The sequence below is a fragment of the Bactrocera neohumeralis genome, chromosome 3 (genome assembly GCF_024586455.1).
Source record: "Bactrocera neohumeralis isolate Rockhampton chromosome 3, APGP_CSIRO_Bneo_wtdbg2-racon-allhic-juicebox.fasta_v2, whole genome shotgun sequence".
NCBI classification, from domain to species: Eukaryota; Metazoa; Arthropoda; class Insecta; order Diptera; family Tephritidae; genus Bactrocera; species Bactrocera neohumeralis.
Window position 1 is genome coordinate 59,993,719 of NC_065920.1, and position 22,835 is coordinate 60,016,553.

The window sequence follows — 22,835 nt, forward strand, 5'->3', positions numbered from 1 at the left end:
CCAAATTTCTTTAAATACACCTGTCACTCCTCTAATTATTTCAATTTTTAATATTTTTTGTCATAAAAATTTTTTGTTCATTCTAGGATATCAATAAAAACAACATAAAAAAATGGATACTAAAAATATTAATTGCCTTTTTTTAACGACACTTTAAAAATTACCTGAAATTCATGCTTCTAGTGTCGGATACCCCCTTAGGTTATCTCGGATACCCCGTCTAGGGTTATCTAAGATTTAGGCAAGATTATAGTTTCAAATGTAACAAAATTATATAAAAAAATTATTTTGGCAAATGCCAACTGTTTTAAAAAAGGTGTTAAATGCACTCACTTCAACGTCGAGTGCATTATGTATATTAAAGCACTACAAACAAACAACGAAATAGTTTATACAACCACCAGGTGTATTATTTGAGAAGCGTTGCCAACTTTTTAAAAATTTATAATTAAAATTATTTTCAAGAGTTGCCAACTGTTTAACAAATTTAATGCAAAGGGGTATAAAAGAAATGTTTTATGATTTGAAATTTATTACATTAGGGGTGTCAAAGGTACAAGCTTTAAAAAACAAATTTTAAATAAAATTGTTTTTGAGAGGAGTTGCCAACTAATAAAAAAGTTTAATATTTTTTATATTGTTATGAAAAACAAATTAATGCAAGGGGTTATAAACCCAAAATGATTTCAGAAAACTTGAAGTTTAAATTATTTTTCGTAAGGGTTGCCAGCTGTTTACAAATTTTAAAAATTTTAAATCATTATGAGAAACAATTTACTGCAATATCAGTACAAAACTGAGGCGAAGTTAAGAAGAAGTAATGTTAAAATTGTTTATGAGAAGAGTTGCCAACTGTTTAAGAAAATTTAATGCAATCAAAGTGGTATGATATACAAATTATTACATTAAGACTATCAGAGGTATCGAGTTTTAGGAAAAGATGAAAATGAAATTGTTTTTTAGGTGGAGTTGCCAACTTCTAAAAAAATTAAATTTTTTTATAGGTATGAGAGATAAATTAATGCAAAAGGTTATTAAACTGAAATGGTTGCAGAAAACTAGAAGTTTAAATGATTTTTCGTAAGGGTTGCCAACTATTTCAAAATTTAAATATCTTTAAATCGGCATAAAAAACAATTGAATGCAATCTGAATATAGAACTGAAGCCGTTATAAAAAAAAATAATATTATTGTAAGTTTGGAGAAGAGTTGCCAACAGTTAAAGGAAATTTAATGCCATCAAGGTACATACAAATTACATTATACAAATTATTCCATTAGGGCTGTCATGGGTATCGAGATTTAAAAAGAAATTAAACACGAAAGTATTTTTGAGAAGAGTTGCCAACTTTTTAAGAATTTAATATTTTCAATATTGTTATGAGAAACAAATGAATGCAAAGGGGTATAAAATTGAAATGTTTTCAGAGAATTTGAAATTTAAATTATCTTTAGCAAGTGTTGCCAACTATTCAAAAATTTAAATATCCTTAAATCCGGCATGAAAAACAATTTACTGCAATATAAGTACAGAACTGAGACGGGTTTAATAAAAATTAATATTAAAATTATTTTTTGAGCAGAGTTGCCAACTTTTTCAACAAATTTAATACAAACAAAGTAGTATGATAGAGAATTTATTACATTATAGCTGTCAAAGGTATAGAGGTTTAAAAAAAAATTAAAAACTAAATGAGAGGAGTTGCCAACCTTTTTAAAATTTAGTGTTTTTTATATTTGTATGAGAAACAAATTTATGCAAAAGATTAAAAAATTTAAATTATTTCAGAAAACTTGATGTTTGAATTATTTTCTGCAAGGGTTGCCAACTCTTTATAATTTTTTAAATATTTTTATTGGTATGAAAAGCAATTACAATATGAGTACAGAACTGAGGCGGTTTAAGAAAAATTAATATTACATTTTTTTTAAAAGAGTTGCCAAATGTTTAGGAAAAATTAATGAATTACGCATGTAATGATAAACAATTTAAGAAAACTTAAAGCTAAAATTAAAAAAAATAAAATTTTAATTAATGTGGGCAGGGTTGCCAATCGTTGCAAATTAGAGTATAATAAAAATTATATGAAAATCTACTTTTTAGAATATGAGTTTCAAATGAAGAGTTTTAAGAGAACACAAAAATATTTTTTTTAAGGGCTGCCACTTGTGCACATTTTTTATCTAAATAAATTGCTGAAAAAATTAAATATTGACAACAAACTAGGTAGGAGCAAGATGGCAACACCAAAATTTAATGAAATAAATTCAGTATGTGATATATTTAAATTTTATTGTGAAATCGAATATATGTACTTTGATTTATTTTTATTTAGTTCAACAGTTATAATCAACGAAATAATAATTTTAATGCATTGGAAATTTGGTTGTGAAATATTCTCATTTAGAATTCTCCAATTATGCCAATCATAGTTGAATACATACAGTAAATTTTTCGAGAGAGAGAATACATGTCTGTCATGCATCTACATGTCTCTCTATATAATAATAAATATAAATATGTACCAGTATGTGTGCGATTTAATGATTTTTATCGATTTCCGTGCTTTAAATAGTATTAGCAGTTGTTACACAGTGGACTGTGTCCACCTGCCATGCTTCTGAATAATTAAATACCCGATTGTGGTTAATTTTGCTTTCGTTTCAAATGCATTTGGTTAAAGAATGTGTAACATTACCATTATCGGTATCGAGATCTTGAGAGGTGCTCCCTCTCTCTTCATACGTTCTAGTACCGAATAGCTGGATTGCATGGGACCTTAACCAATGCGCGACTATCACCAGTTTTTGCACTATAGCAAACCTAAATGTTTATCGCAAGAGTTTTAGTAAGGTCTTCGCTCTCAATAAGACCAGCCTTTCCCTAACTGTACTCTCGGCAGCAAGGAGGAGTGGAGTGATTCCACGCTCGACCTACTACTAACAACACTATCCAGTGATACACTGGCGGCTCGAAAACACCGGAAAGCATTGGAGCAGGCATTGCGGGATCGCATATCAATCTGTCAATGCCGGTAGGATATTTTCTGAGCATCTTTAAAGCAGAAGTCTTTGCTATAAGTCAGCGTGCAAAAATCAATCTCCACCGCATCTATCGCAATCAGCGAATCGGTATGCTTAGTAATAGTCAAGCAGCACTAAAACCGATCTCAGCTTATAAAGTCAAATCGCTTTTATTGGAGGAGTGTATGGGAAGGTTAAACCGCCTATCAGTTTGAAACAATGTACTCCTGTGTCGGGGCATAAAGAGGTGGCCGAAAATGATCTGGCCGATGAACTAGCCGGCTGGGGCCAGAACCGTGCTTTGTAGTGGAGTCTTACACTATAAAAGAGTTGCTCCACACGGAAGAGAGAGTGGGGAGAGAACGTCACTGTCAGCAGGTAGCAGGAATACGCTTCGCCAAGCTTCTATTGGGGGGTTTAAAGATATGATCAATCTCCCCAAGACAAAGTCCGCGCTCTATACAAAGCACTGCAAGGTCAGAAAACATTTATCTAACATGGGCGTAGTCTCTTGTGAAATCTGCCGGTTTTGCGACAAGGAGAAGGAAACTCCAGAACACCTAATTCTAGATTGCCCAGCAAATTATAGAAGTAGGCTCAAGACCCTATAGATGATAAAGGAGAGGGTACAATAGACCATAGGTCGCAATGCAAAGCTTCAATTATTTTCTATATATATATGGGTACCACTTCACAACTAAATCGCAGATAACTGTAAAGCAGACGAGATGGCAAGAAAAAGCATCTTAAGCGCGCTGTCAATGGAATTGGAACGGGTCAGATTTTGATCCTATACATACGGTCTAGCATTAGTTTAGGCTAGACCTGCATTAGCCTAGCATTAACCTTTCCGCTGTCGCAAGATTTTTATGACCCAAAGTGGATTGCAAGAGCTCTAGGTAGCACTTTCCCCTCAGTAAAACTACTATTTCCTTAGCTGTAGCGGTTCTAATATATTTTATATGCAACAAAGTTTAGAATCTTAAGGCGGTAGAAATATTTCAACACTTCCATCTTAATTATTTCACCTTTTCAATCTCTCCTTGGAACACGCACACTTTCAGACACTCCGCTGAGCTGACAGAAATATAAATTTAACGTCTAAGCTGATTTTTATTACCTTAAAACGCTTTGCCGACATAGAAGATCTGATTTCATATGCTATATTTTATGGCTTCAAAAAGGACAGTATGTATTGAATATGGTTAATCTCTCCTAGACAGACCTTAATGTAGACTTATAGCATTAGCTCTTACGTTTACTTAAACTTCAAAACTGGAACAAACTTTTCTTACAATGAAAGTGGGCTTCTGCCATAGTTGAAAGGTGACAATTTTCTGATTGCAGTGTAGACTATTGGTAGGCTAATAATACAATATATTATTAACAGAGAAATCAATTTACAGATTATTTTATCAAAATATTACATGTTATTAGAAATATCCGCATTAGCGAAAATTTGGCTTCAGTTGAGCTTAATGATAATATGAGTGTCAGCTGAGATTTCGAAAATCACTGCAAGAGAGTCAAGTAAATTTCTTTGAGAGAGAATTAGAGGGAAGAAAAGACGAAGAGAAATGAATAGATGTATGACAGATGATTTTCAGAAATCTTAGTTTTAAGCTACTTAATAACGTTAAGAGGTTATATACAATTGAAAGTCTGGTAAAACAAACTTTTTTGTGGATTTTTTAAGAGGCATTTTTATTTAATAAATTCTAAAAAAATATAATAGAAATCGATGGAATTTAATGCAGTCGATCTGCAGGAGGATCTTCGAAAAAAGATGTTTGGCGGTGATAAAGATGTTGTTGCTTAAAAATGTTTCAAATTCAAAAAGCAAAAAAGGTAATAAACGCAGGGCTAATCGAAATTTTCACCTCTAACAAAATGCCTGTCAAAACCCCCCTTAATCAAAGATTTTAATTCAAAGTCAGTAGAATTCACGAAGTAATATCGATATAAAAAATATTTTGGAAGGAAAGCCGTTGATAAAACCCCTTGCCAGTTGATATCCTTAGTGTGCATGCTATCTCGAACACCTTCCAAAATTATTTTGGACTTTTATGCTGTTTTCGTCGGCAATAACCTCTTTTGGGTGTCCACTACTCATTCCACCACCTCTATATAGCATAGCAATTCATGATGGTTGATTTTCCTGGATCAGTGTCCAGAAAATCGTCGTCAAGCCAAGTTTTAGCTCCAACTGTATTTTTCCCGTCAAAAGCAGTATTTTTTCAACACGAGAAATTCCTTTTTATAAATTTTTTTCACAATAACAAAAGTTGCTTCACTCAAAGTGAGCTGTCAAATTGGCAATAAGTCACGCATAGACCTGTTTTGTACCTTTGCGATACCATATGGTGTTCAGTTTCTAGATCCAACAGAAGTAGTCATGCTTTAGGATGCCTGCGCTTGACGGGAATTTTAAGAGACTCTGCGGCCTGACTATCGATACCTCCTCCAATATATGATACCAAGGGGATCCCAGATGCCTACAGCATTAGGACTAACTATGGATTAAGTTCTGGTGACGCCATCTATGTGTCAGGCCGGTGGCTTTTCAATTGAAAACATGTTTCTTCTAATTAAGAGGTAATAATAACCAATTCGGAATTTTTACTTAAGCCTGTTGGTATTTCACAACAATTTTAGTAATGATCAATACTATCTAATGGTTTACAATGGCTATAGTTTTTTAGCTAGGACCGTGTGGCGTTTTACCACAATTTTAAGTTCTGCGAAGTCTTCATAAATATATATTTTTTATTATTTACATGCAATATTTGCAGAATGCAGTTTTATGACACCATACTATCTAATCGACAAACTGATAATCAGTCTACAAATCCTTGACCATATGAATAGCACTAAAAAAATGCCAAAACAATTGCAACCATGGCAATAAACCGTTAAATGATACCACAGATAGTAATAATACCTGTGGATGGTTTCAAAACTCACTTCATTTTGTCCATAAACCAAAATCACACGTGTGAAAGTAGGAGTGAGAGCGCTGCAGTGAAAGAGTGAGCGCGCAGTGAGCGAGTGTAAGAGTAAGCGCACGAGCACAGTGGTGCAGGATAGTAGCTATCATTATTGATTGCAGATATTGAGCGTTTATAAAATGTATTCTTACCATCGAACAACGATAAGTATTTATGGCAAATAAATTACTTTTGCTTTGTTTGAAGATTATAAAAAATTGTTTGTATATAGATTGATAAGCGAAATTCGACTTAAATGAACTTCAGCGAAACGTTGTATTGTTAGTATTTGATAATAAGTCGGTGCAAGTTGAATAAACGAAATTTAGCACACGCGTCAGCACGAAAGTGACGAAATAAATAACAAATAATAATAATTGCAAATTTATAAAAAAAAAACTTTATTTTAATATATTTTAGTTAAAGAAAAGTTGCGATATAACACATCAAAATGTCATTACTGACGGGTAGCGCGAATACTATCAAGTATGTGCTCTTTGGATTCAATTTGATATTCTTGGTAAGTTTGAAAAAAAAATTATAATAAAAAAAAAAATTTTTAATTTTTGTTTTTTTTTCCAACTGATGAAATTTAACTGCGCATTAATTGGTTTGGTTAATACTGTTCGTGCGCAATAATTAACTATTTATTATTTGTATTACAAACATCTGGCTCATAAAATGTCGTTTAAAGTAAAAAAAACAAACAAAAAAAAAATATTGTTAAAGAGATCCAAATTTCTACTCTTGTTTATAGGAATATATGAAGAGCTTTGAAATTTTTTGTGTTTAAATTCTATTGAAAATCATTTTTCAGAGAAAAAACTAGAAAAAAAATAATTATAATATTATTAATCGTCAACACTCTTGTAAACTTAATTTGGTTAATTTTTTTCTTAATTGACTTATTATTATTAAAAGAAATTTTTAAATTTTGATTTATTAAATTTGACTTTTGTTGAACTTGTTCGATTAATTTAAATTTTATTTTTTTTTTATTTAATTTAATTTAATTTAATCTAATGAAATTTAATTTTATTTCAACTTTTTTATTAATTTATTTCATTTTATTTTATTTTATTCTATTTAATTCAATTTTATTTTATTTTAACAACATTTATATATTCTAAATTTTTCAATAAATGAGTGAATAAAATTTATTATTTTTAAAATAATAATATTTTATTGTCAAAAATAAGAACTCCTCTTTTCACAATTTTTTTTTTCTTAATTGACTTATTATTATTAAAAGAAAATTTGAAATTTTGATTTATTAAATTTGACTTGGTTCGATTCAATTAAATTTTATTTTTTATTTTTTTTTTTTTTTTAATTTACTTTAATTTAATTCAATATGTTTTAATGTAATTTATTTTAATTTAATTTGATTTAATTTAATTTAATTTAATTTAATTTAATTTAATTTAATTTAATTTAATTTAATTCAATTTAATTTTATTTTATTTTATTTAATTATTTTAAATTTTATTAATTTATTTAATTTAAATTTTATTTTTTATTTTTTTTTTAATTTAATTTATTTTAATTTAATTCAATATGTTTTAATTTAATTTATTTTAATTTAATTTGATTTAATTTAATTTAATTTAATTTAATTTAATATATTTTAATTTAATTTAATTTAATTCAATTTAATTTAATTTTATTATTTTTATTTTAATTTTACTTTATTTTATTTTATTTCTTTTCATTTTATTCTATTTAATTTAATTATAATGTGGTTTTTTATTTCATTTTTTAGTTTAATCTAATTTTATTGTTTAATTTTATTTTATTATTGATTTTATTCTCCAAAAATATGAGTCGCCTGTAATAATCATTCATATTACTCATACGCCATGCCCTACTGCCCAAACTGGCAGGTGTATATCCCCTACGTGTTTTATTGGTTGAAGGCTCTTTCCGTTAATCTTTATAACGGTTTAGTAATTTTTCAAACAAGATTCTTATAGAGTAACTATTAAAGCTTAATGACTCATACGACTTGGCCCTCAAAGCATATTTCGTCATTGAAAAAAAGCACAAATCAAATTATGTTGTTGCATATGTGCCCAACATGTTTTTCGGGCAAAGTCCACAAAATGGTGTTTATGCTTGCAAGCAGGTGTGAAGTAACATATACGACCTAATGGTTCCAAGAATTAATCAGTTTATCGTTATATATATGAATATATGTTCACTTGATAGCTTATCACATTGACTCCTATCAGGAATAAAAAAGGTAAAGTCAGCATTATTGAATACGAGATAAAATGTTGCCAGCTAAACTACAAGCAGTAAATATTATTGGTAGAGGATTATTTGTTTGTTTTTTTAGCAAGCTAACTGTGATATTTTTAATAATGAACGCCGACTTTTATTTTCAAATATGAAAAATTTTGTTATATAAAATGTTAGTAGATTTTTGCGCAGTTTCACGATGAATATGAATTTGAAAATACTCTAGAGTTGCTACCACAAAAAAAAAACTAAATTTAATAAAATTAATTTTAAAATTAAATGTTATGATTTTTTTAAATATCGGAATTTCTAAATTCTTACAAAAATTGTGTGAAACACTTAGAGTTGCCAGCTCAAAAAGAAAAGTTTTATTTAAATTTTACAAATTCTTTCAATTAATAAATACCAGAATTACTAAACTTTATGTGAATTGTAAAAAAAGTTATTTATATGATTTTATGACGTAGGATTGTCACCACAATTTTTTTACACAAAATAATATTACGTAACAATTATTTATATTTAAATTTTATGTGTCCTTACGCTTAATAAATATTATAATTTTTAAGTGCTTTATAACATAAATGTACATACATATGTACATGTGGAAACCATTTCAACGCATAAGTTTACCACCACATTTTTATTTTAAATTTGAATTTCATGACTGGTTTTGATTGATAAATATCTGAGTTTCTAAGTAAATTACAAAAAGAGTGTATAAAAATAAATATCAAGTAGAGTTGCCATACCACAAAAAAATTATTTGACTTAAAATATTAAGAATTAGTTCGATTGGTATAAATCGTATTTTCTAACATAACTATAAAAGAACATTTAAAAAATATATGTCATCAAGTAGAGTTGCCAAGAAAAAATAAATAAATTAAAAAAAATAAATTGACAAATATTAGGACTTCTACGAGTACGTTCTCGTAAGTACATTAAAATTAATACATGTAAATATATATATTTAATGTGTAGGGTTGCCATCACAAACAAATTATTGAATTAAAATATTATAAATTAGTTCGGTTGTTATAAATCTACATTTCTAACTTAACTATAAAAGAATGTGTAAAAAATATATTTTATCAAGTAGGGTTGCCAACCAAAATAAATTATATGTAAATTTTATGTGTCCTCTCGACTGATAAATAGCAAAATTTCTAATTGCATTAAAATAAATATGTGCTAAAACTTTAAATGCGTAGGGTTGCCACCAAAAAAATTATTATTTTAATTTAAAAATTATTTCGATTGATAAATATCAGAATTCTTAAGCAATATAGTATACGTATGAAACTATTTTAACATGTAGGGTTGCCACAGCAAAAATGTATGAAATTTATTGTATCGGGTTGCCAAATAAAAATAGATTAATATACATTTTATGAATTCTATTGACTAATAAATACAAAAAATAACTTTGTGTCAAAACGCTTTTAACTTATAAGTCAGTTAAGTTTAAATTGAATTTCCATGAATTCGATTAACTAATAAATATAAGAATTTAAAATTTAAAATAAATGTGTGTCAAAACTATTTCAAAGCATAGAGCTGCCACCACAAAAATAATTTTATTTTAATTTTACGATTTTTTTCGATTGTAGTATCAAAATTTCTTATTTCAAAGTAAAAGGAGCCTTAGTAAGTATGTGTAAAAAATATGGCATCATGTAGTGTTGCCAACTAAATATATTATATAAAATATTCTAAAATAACAAAATAACAGTATTTTGAAACAAATTTTCTGATTTTAAATACGTTTTTACCTATTCGTAATATGAAAATATTTTATTCCATGATTGCCAACTTGTTTTTAAGCAAATCTAATAATAATGGATAGAACGTAGTACGACATTGTCACATATTTGAGTTAAATTTGGCATATTCTAATAGAATATAAAGTAACTTTATTATGTTTATGCTTCAAATATATTCCAAAAATATTTTTAAAAAAATTTAAAAAAAACAAATTTTTTTAATTAATTTTAAAAATATTTACAAGTATTCAAAAAATGTTTTCCATTTTAAAAAAATAAAGAAAATGTATTTTATGACTCAAATATATTTCAAAAATATTTTTTAGAAAATTAAAAAAATAAAAAAATTTTAGTTTTAAATATATTTACAAGTATTCAAATTTTTTTTTCCACTTTTAAAATTTTTACTTTCCTATTCCTATTTTTTATAAGGAAAATAAAATTTTTTTTTGTCCCACCTTAACACATGTGTCTATTATAAGTATTTTCCCTCTGCTACTTTTTCCTGTATTATTTACATGTTATTTGTATGGAAAATAAAAAAAAAAAATTTCCCACCCTAACATACGCATATTATAAACGCTTTCACTCAACTTCTTTTCAGATCACTGGCATCATATTGATTGCTGTCGGTATTGGTGTAGCAGCCGTTTTCCATGGTTATGCAACAGTGCTTGCCGATAATTTCTTCTCAATACCGACTTTCCTGATCGTCATTGGTGTCTTCGTCATATTCATTTCATTCTTCGGCTGTTGGGGCGCACTCAAAGAGAACTATCTCCTAACGCTGATATTCGCCATTTTGCTCGGCTTCATCTTCATACTGGAATTGGCAGCCGGCATTAGTGGTTATGTCTTGCGTTCCGATGCGTCAGACCTAATCAGAAATAGTCTAGATGGTGCACTTAAAGAATATAATACAAAAAATGAGAATGATCCTTACACAATTATTTGGGATTATGTGCAAAATAATGTAAATATTTTCTCTACTTTACTGCACAAATTAAGCAATTAAAAATGCAATTTATGTATGATAATTTCAGTTCGATTGCTGTGGTGTGGAGAGCTACAAGGACTGGACGCAATTCGATGGCAAATTGCCGCTTTCATGCTGTGACATTCCCGTTGGCGTTGTTGGCGAATACAGTTGTTCTAACAGCACGGAAAGCACCAAGCGTCATGAGGATGGTTGCTTGACGACATTTTCGAATTTCATAGAAGCACATGCCGTCAGTTTGGGCGCCTGTGGCATTGTGTTGGCCATCATTCAGGTTAGTTGTTGCTTGGCACATGATAATAATAGAATAATTAAAACTTATAACCCAAAAAATATGTTTATTTCATTGTTTCCATTTTATATTGCAGTTCTTCGGCGTCTTGTTCGCCTGCTATATCGCACGTGAGATAAAAATCCGTAATGGCATAACCGGTATCATGGGATGAATTCGTCAAATCGACAGCTGGGTAGTGTTAATCCACTACACTACGTGTTAAAATAGTGATGTCTTACCTAAAATAATTTCGTTTATAAATTAACCATTTCATATACGCATATACTATATAGCGCTTATGTATTTAAGTAAACTTGCATTTTGCTTTGCTTTAAGTTCTTGGCTAAAGAAATGTATTTGGTATTCTTTTAAAAAAGGTCTCAAAATTACACAAAAAAAAACTTGGATGGTTTTATTTACTAGAAGATTGAAAATCCCGGAGGCATGGAGATAAGTGCTGGACATCACCCTGAGTAACGAACTCATGGCAGGACTGATCTCACAGTGGAGGGTGTTATCAGAACCTTGAATGTCGGATTGCAGGATCATGAGATTCGAGCAACTCTCGACTAAAGGTATTCCTAAAATTTCCAATTGGGACACAAATCGAGATATGTTAGAGTTAAATGTTAATGGGGAAGGGAAGCTAGACAGAGGCGCAACGGCGCATATCACTGCAGCTGAACCCTAAAGCTGATCACCAAAGGATGCAACTGCCCTCGGTGGTCAAGAAGACTATCAGCACTCAGGTCAAAGATATGTAGGCTCTTTAACAAGGTCAAACGTACTGGGAACTGGGAGGAGTACAGATGCAACCTAATTTCTTATAATAAGAAGATTAGGTCTGCGAAACAGAAATATTTTGGGAATTACTGTGAGTTCGTCTTCTCGACACCAGAGGCAGCAAGGCTGCACAGGGCTCTCGCAAGACTCAGTCAGGTGGGATACGACTTCGTTCGCAAAATGAAAATTTTCGAGGGCAGACGGTAACGACTAACCTCTGACGCGTGCGGACGTTCACTCTTTTCGTGTGTTATCAGTATTCGCTTGTTTGTCTGTTTTCGGTATACCGTTTCGTTACTCTGTGACGCTCTCTGCGTATCAATTGATATCTTAAAAAAAAAAAAAAAAAGTGCATAAATAGTTATAAGTGGTTGAGTAAGGTGTGTTCATAATGCCCCCTGGGGCCTACAATCCAGGGGAAAATAGGTTCGCCCTACTTTCCTCTAGTCCTCATACAAAACGAAAAAAAGCCAACAAATCTCAAGAGACTTTCCCTGAGCTCCCCCATTAACATCTCTAAAAACGACGACCCAAAATACATAGTTCTTAAATCATTAGAAGACAATAAACCACTGTCACGTTTTTCATGCTTTGCGGTGCATAAAGCCATTTTAGGCATTAGCAAAGATGTTAAATCCATTTCAGAATTGCGCGACGGAAGTCTTCTCTTACTAGTGAAAAATAAAAAAACTGCTGAAAAATTCACAAACACGATAACACTTTCGAACATCTGCAAAATTTCAGCCAATTACCATGAACACCTTAACTCCGTAAAAAAGGCACGATTTTCGCGCCATTTCTTAACCATTTGCCTGAAAAAGAAATTATTGAAGGCCTTGAAGATTATGGAGTAAGCGCAGTGTATAAATTCCAGAAGAAGCTTGAAGGTGTCATAGTCCCAACAGGTGCAATGCTCCTCACTTTTGATGCCTACAAGCTACCTGAGGAAATTGATGTAGCCTGGCGAAAAATTTCAGTCCGTCCCTACTATCCCAATCCGATGCGCTGCAAAACCTGTCAAAAGCTCGGACACACAATAAAAAAATGCAAAGGCCTTCCTACATGCGTCAACTGCAGTCTCCCCCCTCACAATGATAGCGAATGCTCAAGAACCATGTGTGTGAATTGCTCAGGCGAACACCCTTCCTCCGCAAACACTTGTCCCAAGTTTATACAGGCTAAAGAAATTTTAAAAATAAAAACCATCGACAAATGCAGCATGCGTGAAGCAGCAATTAAATACAGATCTCAGCACTCCTCCACCTCTTCTTTTACACCCTTTTCAACAATAATTTCTCTACCTGCACAAATAACCACTCCAAACATTCCCACTTCAGCCTCCACAACATCAAAACCTTCCGAAAACGACAAAACAAAAAATTCACCTCAAGCTTCAAAAAAAATTTCCACCTCTTCAAATAATACTTCAACTAACACTAGCTTACCAAACTCCAACAAATCTATCGCCCATTCATGGGCTTCTAGCACGACCACGCCAACAAACAACAAAACTTCAATCACCAATTCACCTTTTAATTCTACTTCGACCATACCCTTCTCTCTCACCAATTCTTCAACAATCAACCCCACCTCAAGTAACAATTATATCTTCCCCTCGCCCAGAAATAACGACTGTGGTGGTCTAATGCTCTCCGACTCAGTACAAGCTGAGCCAAAGAGCGTTGCTGATCATAACAGTGACTTCGAAATGTAATGCATCTCTCACTGCATGTGGCTACCGGCGCTCTGCTCGCAGAGTGTCAAAAGCAGTTACATGCGTGTGTGTATGCATATATTCGTTCTCCCATCACTTTTCGTTTTACCTCCATATCATTTGCTATTCATCATGTTATCAATTTTGCAATGGAATATGAATGGTTACCTCAATAACTATCACGAACTTGAAATTCTGATTAAATACTATTCCCCATCCATCATTCTTTTAACCGAAACTCACTTACCCCAAAACCAAACTGCCTACACTCCCAAAAATTACATAGGGCATTTCTACAATCTACCTCAGATCACTAGTAAAAAGCAAGGAATTGCAATATTAGTCAAAAGGAATATTCAACACAAGCTATCACCTATTCAAACAAGTTTCTCAGCACTAGCGATCGACATCAATACAACAACCAAGATAGTGGCTGTTTGCATATACATTCCTCCCAAAGATACTTTTTCTACATCTGATATTTCACTACTTCTAAACCAATTCAGTACGCAATGCATCATTGGAGGCGACTTCAACGCCTGGAGTACTATCTGGGGATCTGATTACACAAACTCCAGAGGACAAAAAATTGAAGACGCGTTAATCTCATCCAATTTTATATCACTAAATAATGGTGCTCCCACCCACTTTTCGACTCACCACACCTTTTCTACAGTTGACATTACACTTTGTTCCGCAACTCTAGCCTCAAATTGCCAGTGGAAAGTCCTTGACTCATTGCATGGAAGCGACCACTTCCCTATCCTTACCCAAATAACCTCAGTCTGCAACCAATCCTTGGTAAAATTCACACCCAGATTTAAAACTAACCAAGCCGACTGGAAGAAATTCGGTCAAATGTGCGAAGAAATCAGTGCAGCCTCTCCAATTGCTAATAACATAAACCAAGAAGCAGCTAAAATCTTAAGAGTTATACGATCAGCAGCTCACCTCACCATACCACAAACTAAACCAAATAGATCCAATAAAACCGTTCCTTGGTGGAGCTCCGAACTATCCACACTCCAAGTTTCCAAGCAGAACTTGTGGCACCAATACAAAACCGTTCGCTCAATAGAAAATCTATTGAGATACAAAAAAGCAAACGCACAATTTAAGCGAAACGCCAAATTAGCAAAGCGCAAAGCATTTGAAGAACTCACCTCCAGCATAAACCCATCAACAAAACCTAAAAAAATATGGAATGACATACGAATACTTACTCGCTCCCCAAGACAAATGTCCTTTACGTACATTAATTCCGCTAATGGACCACTCTCTGACCCACAAGCTATTGCCAACAATTTTGCTTCTCAGTTCTCCCTTTCCTCCTCCGATACATCCTTTTCAAACACTTTCCGCAACTTAAAAGCAAGACGACTAAACCAAGAACCACCAATCTCTTACCCTTTATCAATCGCAGCCAAGCAACTTGAGTCCAAAATCCTCGCATCAGAACTCGAATTTGCCCTCTCCTCAGTCAAAGGAAGTTCACCAGGCCTGGACAAGATTACATATCCCATAATTCAAAACCTGCCAAACTCAGTCAGGAGTAGACTACTCAAGCTTTACAATTGCATTTTTGATAGTGGCCCCTACCCACAATTTTGGAAAACTGCATGTATTGTTCCAATACTAAAACCCAACAAACCCCCTTCAGATCTAAACAGTTATAGACCAATTTCGCTCCTATCATGTCTTGGAAAATTATTAGAAAAAATTATTGTCAATCGCTTAGCGTGGTATGCTGAAGTGAAAAACCTTATAAGCCCTAATCAAGTTGCATACAGAAAGGGATTTGGCACCATGGATGCACTCCTACATCTAGACTACTTTATTTCAAACGCTTTATCCTCCAAAAACCACGTGTCTTTATTAGCGATAGACTTTCAAAAAGCATTCGATAGAATCGGCATACACATAGTTTTGAAACAACTTGACGCTTGGAAAGTGGGCCAAAAAATTAAAAAATTTGTTAAAAATTTTCTCCAGCATAGAAAGTGTAGAGTCAAAATAAACGGATTTCTGTCCAACAGTGTTCCTTTGGATAATGGCACCCCGCAAGGTTCACCCTTATCTGCATTTCTTTTCATAATCGCGTTTGATGAAATAGTTCTCCGAACAACAAATATCCGCGGCATCCAATGTCAGCTCTACGCCGATGATGTAGTCTTCTACACAAAGTGTAACAATCTAGCTCAAGTCACTCAAATTTTCGAAAATGTCCTAGCAGAGTTAACTTCATGGTCCCTGACTGCTGGTACCACAATATCAATAGAAAAAACAAAAATTTTACACGTTTGCAAAAAAGTGAACTGCTCTAATCTAACTAACTTCTGTACTAACCTTAATATTAGCATTGTTAATGAACTTAAAGTTTTAGGATTAATAATAGATTCTAAATATAGCTTTAAATCACATTGTAAATATGTTAGAGACTGTCTTGTGACAAGATTAAATATAATAAAATATCTAACATCTAAGAAAAGCCATATTCACCCGGCCACTCTTGTCAACGCTACCAGAGCCTTAATACTCTCCAAGGTTGAATACGCACTACCACTCTATGGAAACTGTCCAGCATCTGCAATCAACAAAATATCCACGCCTTATCACGTAGCAATACGGAGAAGCATAAGAGCATTCCCTACGACACCCCTAAAAACCTCTTTGCAGAAACTGGCTTGCCTACAATCGCTGAAAGAACAATCGATAGCTGCCGTCGTTTACTCCCTAAACTGCTATTTACTCCAAACAATCTTTTAAAAAGAGACGTAAAAAACGCGATGTCAAGAAAACGGGAGCCAAGATTCTTGCCAGCAATCAGTCGACCACTGAAATTCCTTAAACACCTTCAGATACCGCATACTTCAAAGCCTAGAGTATCCACTATCCGCCCACAGTGGTTGATTAACAACATTCCTCACACAATTAAAACGCTCCAATTTCCAAAAACAAATACACCACAAGAGAAATACAGAGCAATTTATGCGAAAGTAAAGCACTTTTACAGCCAAAATGGATGGAACTTCTTATTTACGGATGGCTCTAAATCCCGCGACAACACATCATTTGCAGTAACAAAAGAAAATGGAGAAATTATTCGGCACGGCCTACTCCACCCAATTTGCTCCGTGTTTACCGCTGAAGTCTCCGCTGTTCTCGAAGCCATCACATATGCTAAGCTTCACCGAGGCAAGTTCATTATTTGCACCGACAGTAACTCATGCCTTGACGCCATCGAATGCCCCTTCAATGGTCAAAATGAGGTAGTCGCGATACGCAACACTTTAATAGCCACACCTCGAAAAATCAAACTAATGTGGATACCAGGCCACACAGGAATCATTGGCAACGAAAACGCTGACGCCGCTGCAAAAACGTTGCAAAAACACCATCCATAATGTTTAACTATATATCTAAAAAAGACATTTTGACTGAAGTCGCAAACGAAAGACGCCAGACTCAAATTAGCGATTGGAACACCTATGCTCATCACTACTCCGCTATCAATCCTAGCAGAAAGAAAGGAATTATCGCTGCCGACATAGCTCTCTCAACAATTAAGCCATTTATTCGCCTACGCCTGGGGCACACAATTATCACGCACGCACATCTTCTACAACGTACCCCACCCAGTAAGTGTCCATTTTGTGAAGAGCCGGCATCAATTCGGCATTTACTACATTGTCCAATTATCGACTCAACCCGAAAAGAGATCCTGAGTACAACGGATCCCTTCGACCTTTTGAGAGAGGCTAACATCACAAACGTTCTAAAGATGTACAAATTGTTGAAAGAGACTGACTTGTTAAAGCATATTTATATATTAAGATCTCTTCCCAACGCATAAATGGCCCAATAAATCGTAGTTAGCTCTACTAACACCTTAACCATTAACGTTATATTAGATTACAGACAGCCGAAGGTCCCTTAGAGATTGCAACTATTGCAATGGCGCTGCTAAATATTTATTTGTTAAATAATTTATTGGCAGTGAGCTTCTTTATTGATGGGTCTAAGCTTGAAGGGAGGGTTTATAGACAGCTATATTACGAGAAACTATCTGTCAATCCCAGTTCGGCGCTAAATTTGAAAGGTGCCGATTCCCAGATGGTTGATGACCTCGTAAAAGTAAAGGCTGACATCACCGCCGTTCAATGCGACTAAATAAAGACGCGCAAATTTGGTGTGAGATTTGTGCTGGGAGAAAGACTCAGTCGTCAAGTCCTGGCATTCACTCCGGTGGATGAGAGTCTAGCCACAATCCACATCACCAGAGCAAAATTTTTCAACATACCACTGATTCTCGTCCACACCCCGACGAAAGAGAAAGACGATACGACGAAAGATGCATTTTATGAGAGGCTAGAGCGCCGCTTTAAATTCATAAAGCTACTTGGCTGTCTCCGGATCGAAAAGTTCGTAACCAAATTGATCATGTTGTGATAGATGGAAGACATGTATCCAGTGTTCTTGACGTACGTGCGCTTCGAAGACCTAATATCGATTCGGCCCACTATATTATTGTAGCAAAGATACGACCTGTCTCTGTGGTGCAAAGCACGCCCGTCAGCAAACTCAGGGAACGACGTCGAGAAGCTACTGTCACAACCGACAGCGAAATGGTTTTCTACTCGACTTGCACTCCTGCTCTCTGAGAACACTCATCAGAAACTCGGTATAAAGGAACTGTGAGAGGGAAACCATTGGTTTCCGTAAAGGTCGAAAAAACATTTGGTACGATGAGGACTTTCGCACCGTAGTGGAAAGAAAACGGACAGCCTATCGAAAGTTCAAGAGGGATGCGAGACGCATATATAGACAAAAAAGAGAAAGAGACCGAAATGCGTGAGTATGAGGAGCTTGAAAATCAGGCCGACAGGGATGATGCTCAAAAATTCTGCGAAAAGATGCGGCGATTAATGGAAGGTTTCAAGACCGGAGCATACCCTTGTCCCAAAGATATCATCTAGTGTCGTATGTTCAGAGCATCCTGAAGTTATGGAGGTAACACTTCTCCGGCCTACTGAACGGCAATGAAAGTGAAACATCTGGATATGGCGAAACCGATATCTCAATCGATGACAATGGAATAGATGTTCCATTGTCCGACTATGATAAGGTTCAAAGACCAATTACCCGCCTGAAGAACAATAGAACGGCCAAGCTATTCAAATACGTAGTATGTGAATCACTGAAGCCCACCGCCAGCAAACTGATTTTACACGTGAAAGGAAAAACGACACACATCATCTCTTCGTCAATTTTAAAGCCACCTTCGACAGCACGAAAAGGAACTGCTTCCGTGCCGCTATTTCTGAACTATGTAGGTATTTCCGCTGTGTAAGCTAACGTTGAGCAACATCAAAAGCGCCAACAGGATCGGAATGGACCTGTCCGACCCATTCCATACCAAGCGAGGTTTCAGACAAGACGACAAGGCGTACTCCGATGATATTGAAATCATTGGATTCAACCATCGCGCCGTTATTTCTGCTTCCTCTAGACGGGATAAGGAAGCAAAGCGTATGGGCCAGGTTGTGAACGAAGACAAGACGAAATATTTTCTGTTATCAAGCACTTTAAAGTTCGAGATAGTTTCATCTATCTTGGAATAAACATCTTAATCAGGTGCTGCTTTGGACTGGGTAGACAATTGAAAAATAAAGTCTTCTGTCGACGAACAAAGACCAAAAATTAGAAGTGTTCGAAGGAATGGTTTTAAGAAAGAATTATGTCTGGATGGAAGAGAAGACTCCAGCTTTGAAGGTTTTCGATTCGGTAACCGCTGGTGGAAGCGGAGGAAGAGGAACACGTCCCCTCCGTTAGGGAGATCAAGAGGGGAATGACGCCAAATAGCGAAAAAAAGAAACGACTGGCTCGCTGTTGTTAACGCGGCTATAACCACGATTGTCGTTTTTTCTAGACAGCTGGAAGCAAAGAGAAAAAGCGAAAATCATCGGATATTTCATGCAGTAAATGACTCACTCTGTATTTAACTACATTCTCAGTAATCTTCAATTGACAGCTCACCAATACGAGTTCGTGGACTTCCCCTACGTTATCGTCGGTGGGACTGTGGGTCATCAAAAAACCGACGTATGACGATATGGTACCTCACTAAACATATTTTGGGCGATTTCCACAGAAGGAGGAGGGTCTACATATACATGCAAGAACTTCTTGACTTGACTGAGCAATTTTTTTAAAAAACAGTAATCGAGTTAGTCACAATACAACTTAATACGCTCAACTTTAACTCATGGAAAGTGGCAACTTTGAACCCAGAATCGAACAATGTCGAAACCTAAAAAACAAGAAAGAGAAATATTATTTTTTATTTCTAATAGCTTAATATAAAATATATATATCGGTTAAACTGGTTAAAACTTCGAGAGCATCTCCCCCGTAGAGCACTTCGTTTTAATACCTATAATCTAGGAAACCGGTTTATGCCTTTCCCGTACCGGTATGTATTTATTTAAGTATTTAAAATGAAAAGAAATTAACTGTCTTGCTAATTGCTAATTAAAATTACTGCTAACAGTTGCACACGTGATGTAACATATACATATATGTATATTATAGTAGTTTGCGGGTAAATCTATAAATATTGATATGCAGCAGCTGAATGAATATTCAAGTAGGCGCATCAGTTATCTGAATACAAACGGAGGCAAGTTAAGTGTTCGAAACTAGCGCAAATTAAACACGAAAACGGCAAAAGCTACAGTTGAGCATTTCAAAGCGTATATAAAGCGTTTTAAATGAATACATATGTATGTACTTACATATGTATTCAGATGATGATGTGTTCACAATTTGACTTGCGCTTAAGCACTTGGCTATATGATTTATATCGATACAACTTCATACAGTGTGTAAAAAAAGCTTAAATACAAGTAATTATATATTCAACTGAGTTGCGTAGCACAACTTGAGTTCATAGGAAATCTATAAACGACAACTACAGGTCTACCTGAGTCTGAATCTTGAAGCTAGTAATGCTCAACGGTTCTTCAGTTTGCTTGATTTCAAAAGAGGCTTGTAGCTATTTAAATAGGTTTGCTTTAGAGACCGAAGTCAACTCTTTTGAAAAAATACAAAAAACAACACACGAAAAACTTTCTAAACATTTTTCATTTGTCCTTTTTTAGCAAATATTTGAACCTTATTTGAGCTAGCTCTGTATTGGAATTCCGATAAACCCTGTAATTCTCACACACAAGCAATATTAATATCAAGTTATCTATCGTTGGAAATACTTTTTAAATGTAACAGCCTCGAGTCTTATCGACTATGGCTGGTCACAAGATAGAAAACTCTACCATAAAGACTAATCTTCTTTATAGCTTATATCACTCCTTGCAAATTAGGATAGGTTATACTGGGCGCGTAACAAATGGGAATCAGATGGACTGATGAACGTTTAAATGTAAGCCGTGTGATTTCCACTAGTCGGAATGCCGAACAATTGGGGTCGTTTCCTGGCCACCAGTTCAGAGCTGTTTGGAAGCTCAAATGATAGTAGTTTCGGCTACGAGGTCTGATCGGATACTTAATTCTGGTACCATGGGGAACAGGAGCCCCTGGAGTTCGCTCCAACTTGCTCATACGGACTGGCCCCTCAGGGAGTATCATGGTGGTTGTGGTTAAAACCAGAAAGCGGGAAAAACTGATTCTTTGTCATTTTAATGTGGAGTTCTACTGGAACCGGGTGCCGGACACAAAGTACTGCAGATGTTTTAGATAGGCCTCGAACCCTACCAAGGTGATTAGTGTGTCCATTCCACACTGCCAATTGGTACTGAAAATGCCGGGCACTTTCAGGGCGTTGAACAACGCACTGATTTGATCCGGTGTGCTTTTGAGCGTCGTGGGGTAGGGCTATTGTCAGCAGGTACTCACGTTATACACACTAGACGATGGCGGGTAACAAGTCATACATAGACCCACTGGTATTAGTGGCAGATGAAGGAGTTTAATTTGTACCTAAATATTCGTCACACAGGAATTCAAAGCTTTCTACGAATTTTAAGAGCGACTTGAGGCGACTTGCTGTATATTGTAAAAGATTGACTACTAATAAAGGACCAAGTGCTTATTTTGTTTTTGTAGCGGTTAAGTAATCCCTGTTTAGGTGGCAAAGCTCAAGTTAGTTGTCATCGAAATCGTGCTGTTTCGACGGGGTCGGACCATAAAGATATGGGTGTTAGATGTGTTGATTTATTCGGCTTGCAAAAAGGTGGTTAGATTTATGTGGGGGCTCATAGAAAGTAGTACATATATTGGTACATCGGGATCAATTATGGATAGGTAAGAGTTTAACCCGGCTCACTCTAGATTCACGACGCAATTCAAGCCCTTCGTCTGCATTGGGTAGTAGTTTGACCGCCAAATCTCGTAAGTTATTCATTGGGGAAAGTCGATGAAGATGTTATTGGCTTCACTATTAAGGGTGTTGAGAGCGAGTCTGAAATTAGTCGTGTCTGCAGTCCGAGGCATAAGCACTTGATGATCCACTGAGGTGGCTCCGATTCAAGGTGACTGCAGGGATCGCATTTTTCTTCGAAAGAATTCCTGTAGAAACTATCTGAAAAAAAGTGCATTGTATTCGTCAACCTGATGTAGGCAGGGGTTAATAAGCAACTTTTCAGGAGGTTTCCTGTTGTCGTACAGAGTGCAGTATTCTGGAACGTCTGATGCTCCTTCGTCTGCGTTTCATTACATCCAGGTGGGGATGCATAATTATTGACCATCAGACCGATTTTTTTATAGATTACCAACGTAATTTAGGCATAATCCTTCTTTATCTTTTTCTTACGCGCCTCTCTACTTCGACAGTAGTCACAGTCGTATGCGGAATGAAGAAACACAGGCTGTCGAGTGTAAATATTAGCAATTTAACAGCTACGGTACCGTATTTAATGCGGCCAATGACTGTTATTTCGGCGATCTAACCCAGTTTGGACCGGTGTGTTGTACACATTTTACTAAATGATTCTTATCACTGCAGCTTTATACACCGAAATCGTGACATCCATAA

The 22,835-nt window shown here is 34.7% G+C and overlaps 1 protein-coding gene across 1 annotated transcript in view; it reads left to right on the top strand.

The window, feature by feature from the left end:
• The window catches only part of LOC126753736 (uncharacterized), a 56,776-nt gene that overhangs the window by 12,358 nt on the left and 21,583 nt on the right, over window positions 1–22,835 (top strand). The window contains exons 2-5 of the mRNA XM_050465407.1: window positions 6,432–6,531; window positions 10,623–10,991; window positions 11,062–11,289; window positions 11,384–11,458. Of these exons, the coding sequence (XP_050321364.1) occupies window positions 6,463–6,531; window positions 10,623–10,991; window positions 11,062–11,289; window positions 11,384–11,458 (741 nt within the window). The 5' untranslated portion in view covers window positions 6,432–6,462. The remainder of the gene's footprint in view (window positions 1–6,431; window positions 6,532–10,622; window positions 10,992–11,061; window positions 11,290–11,383; window positions 11,459–22,835) is intronic.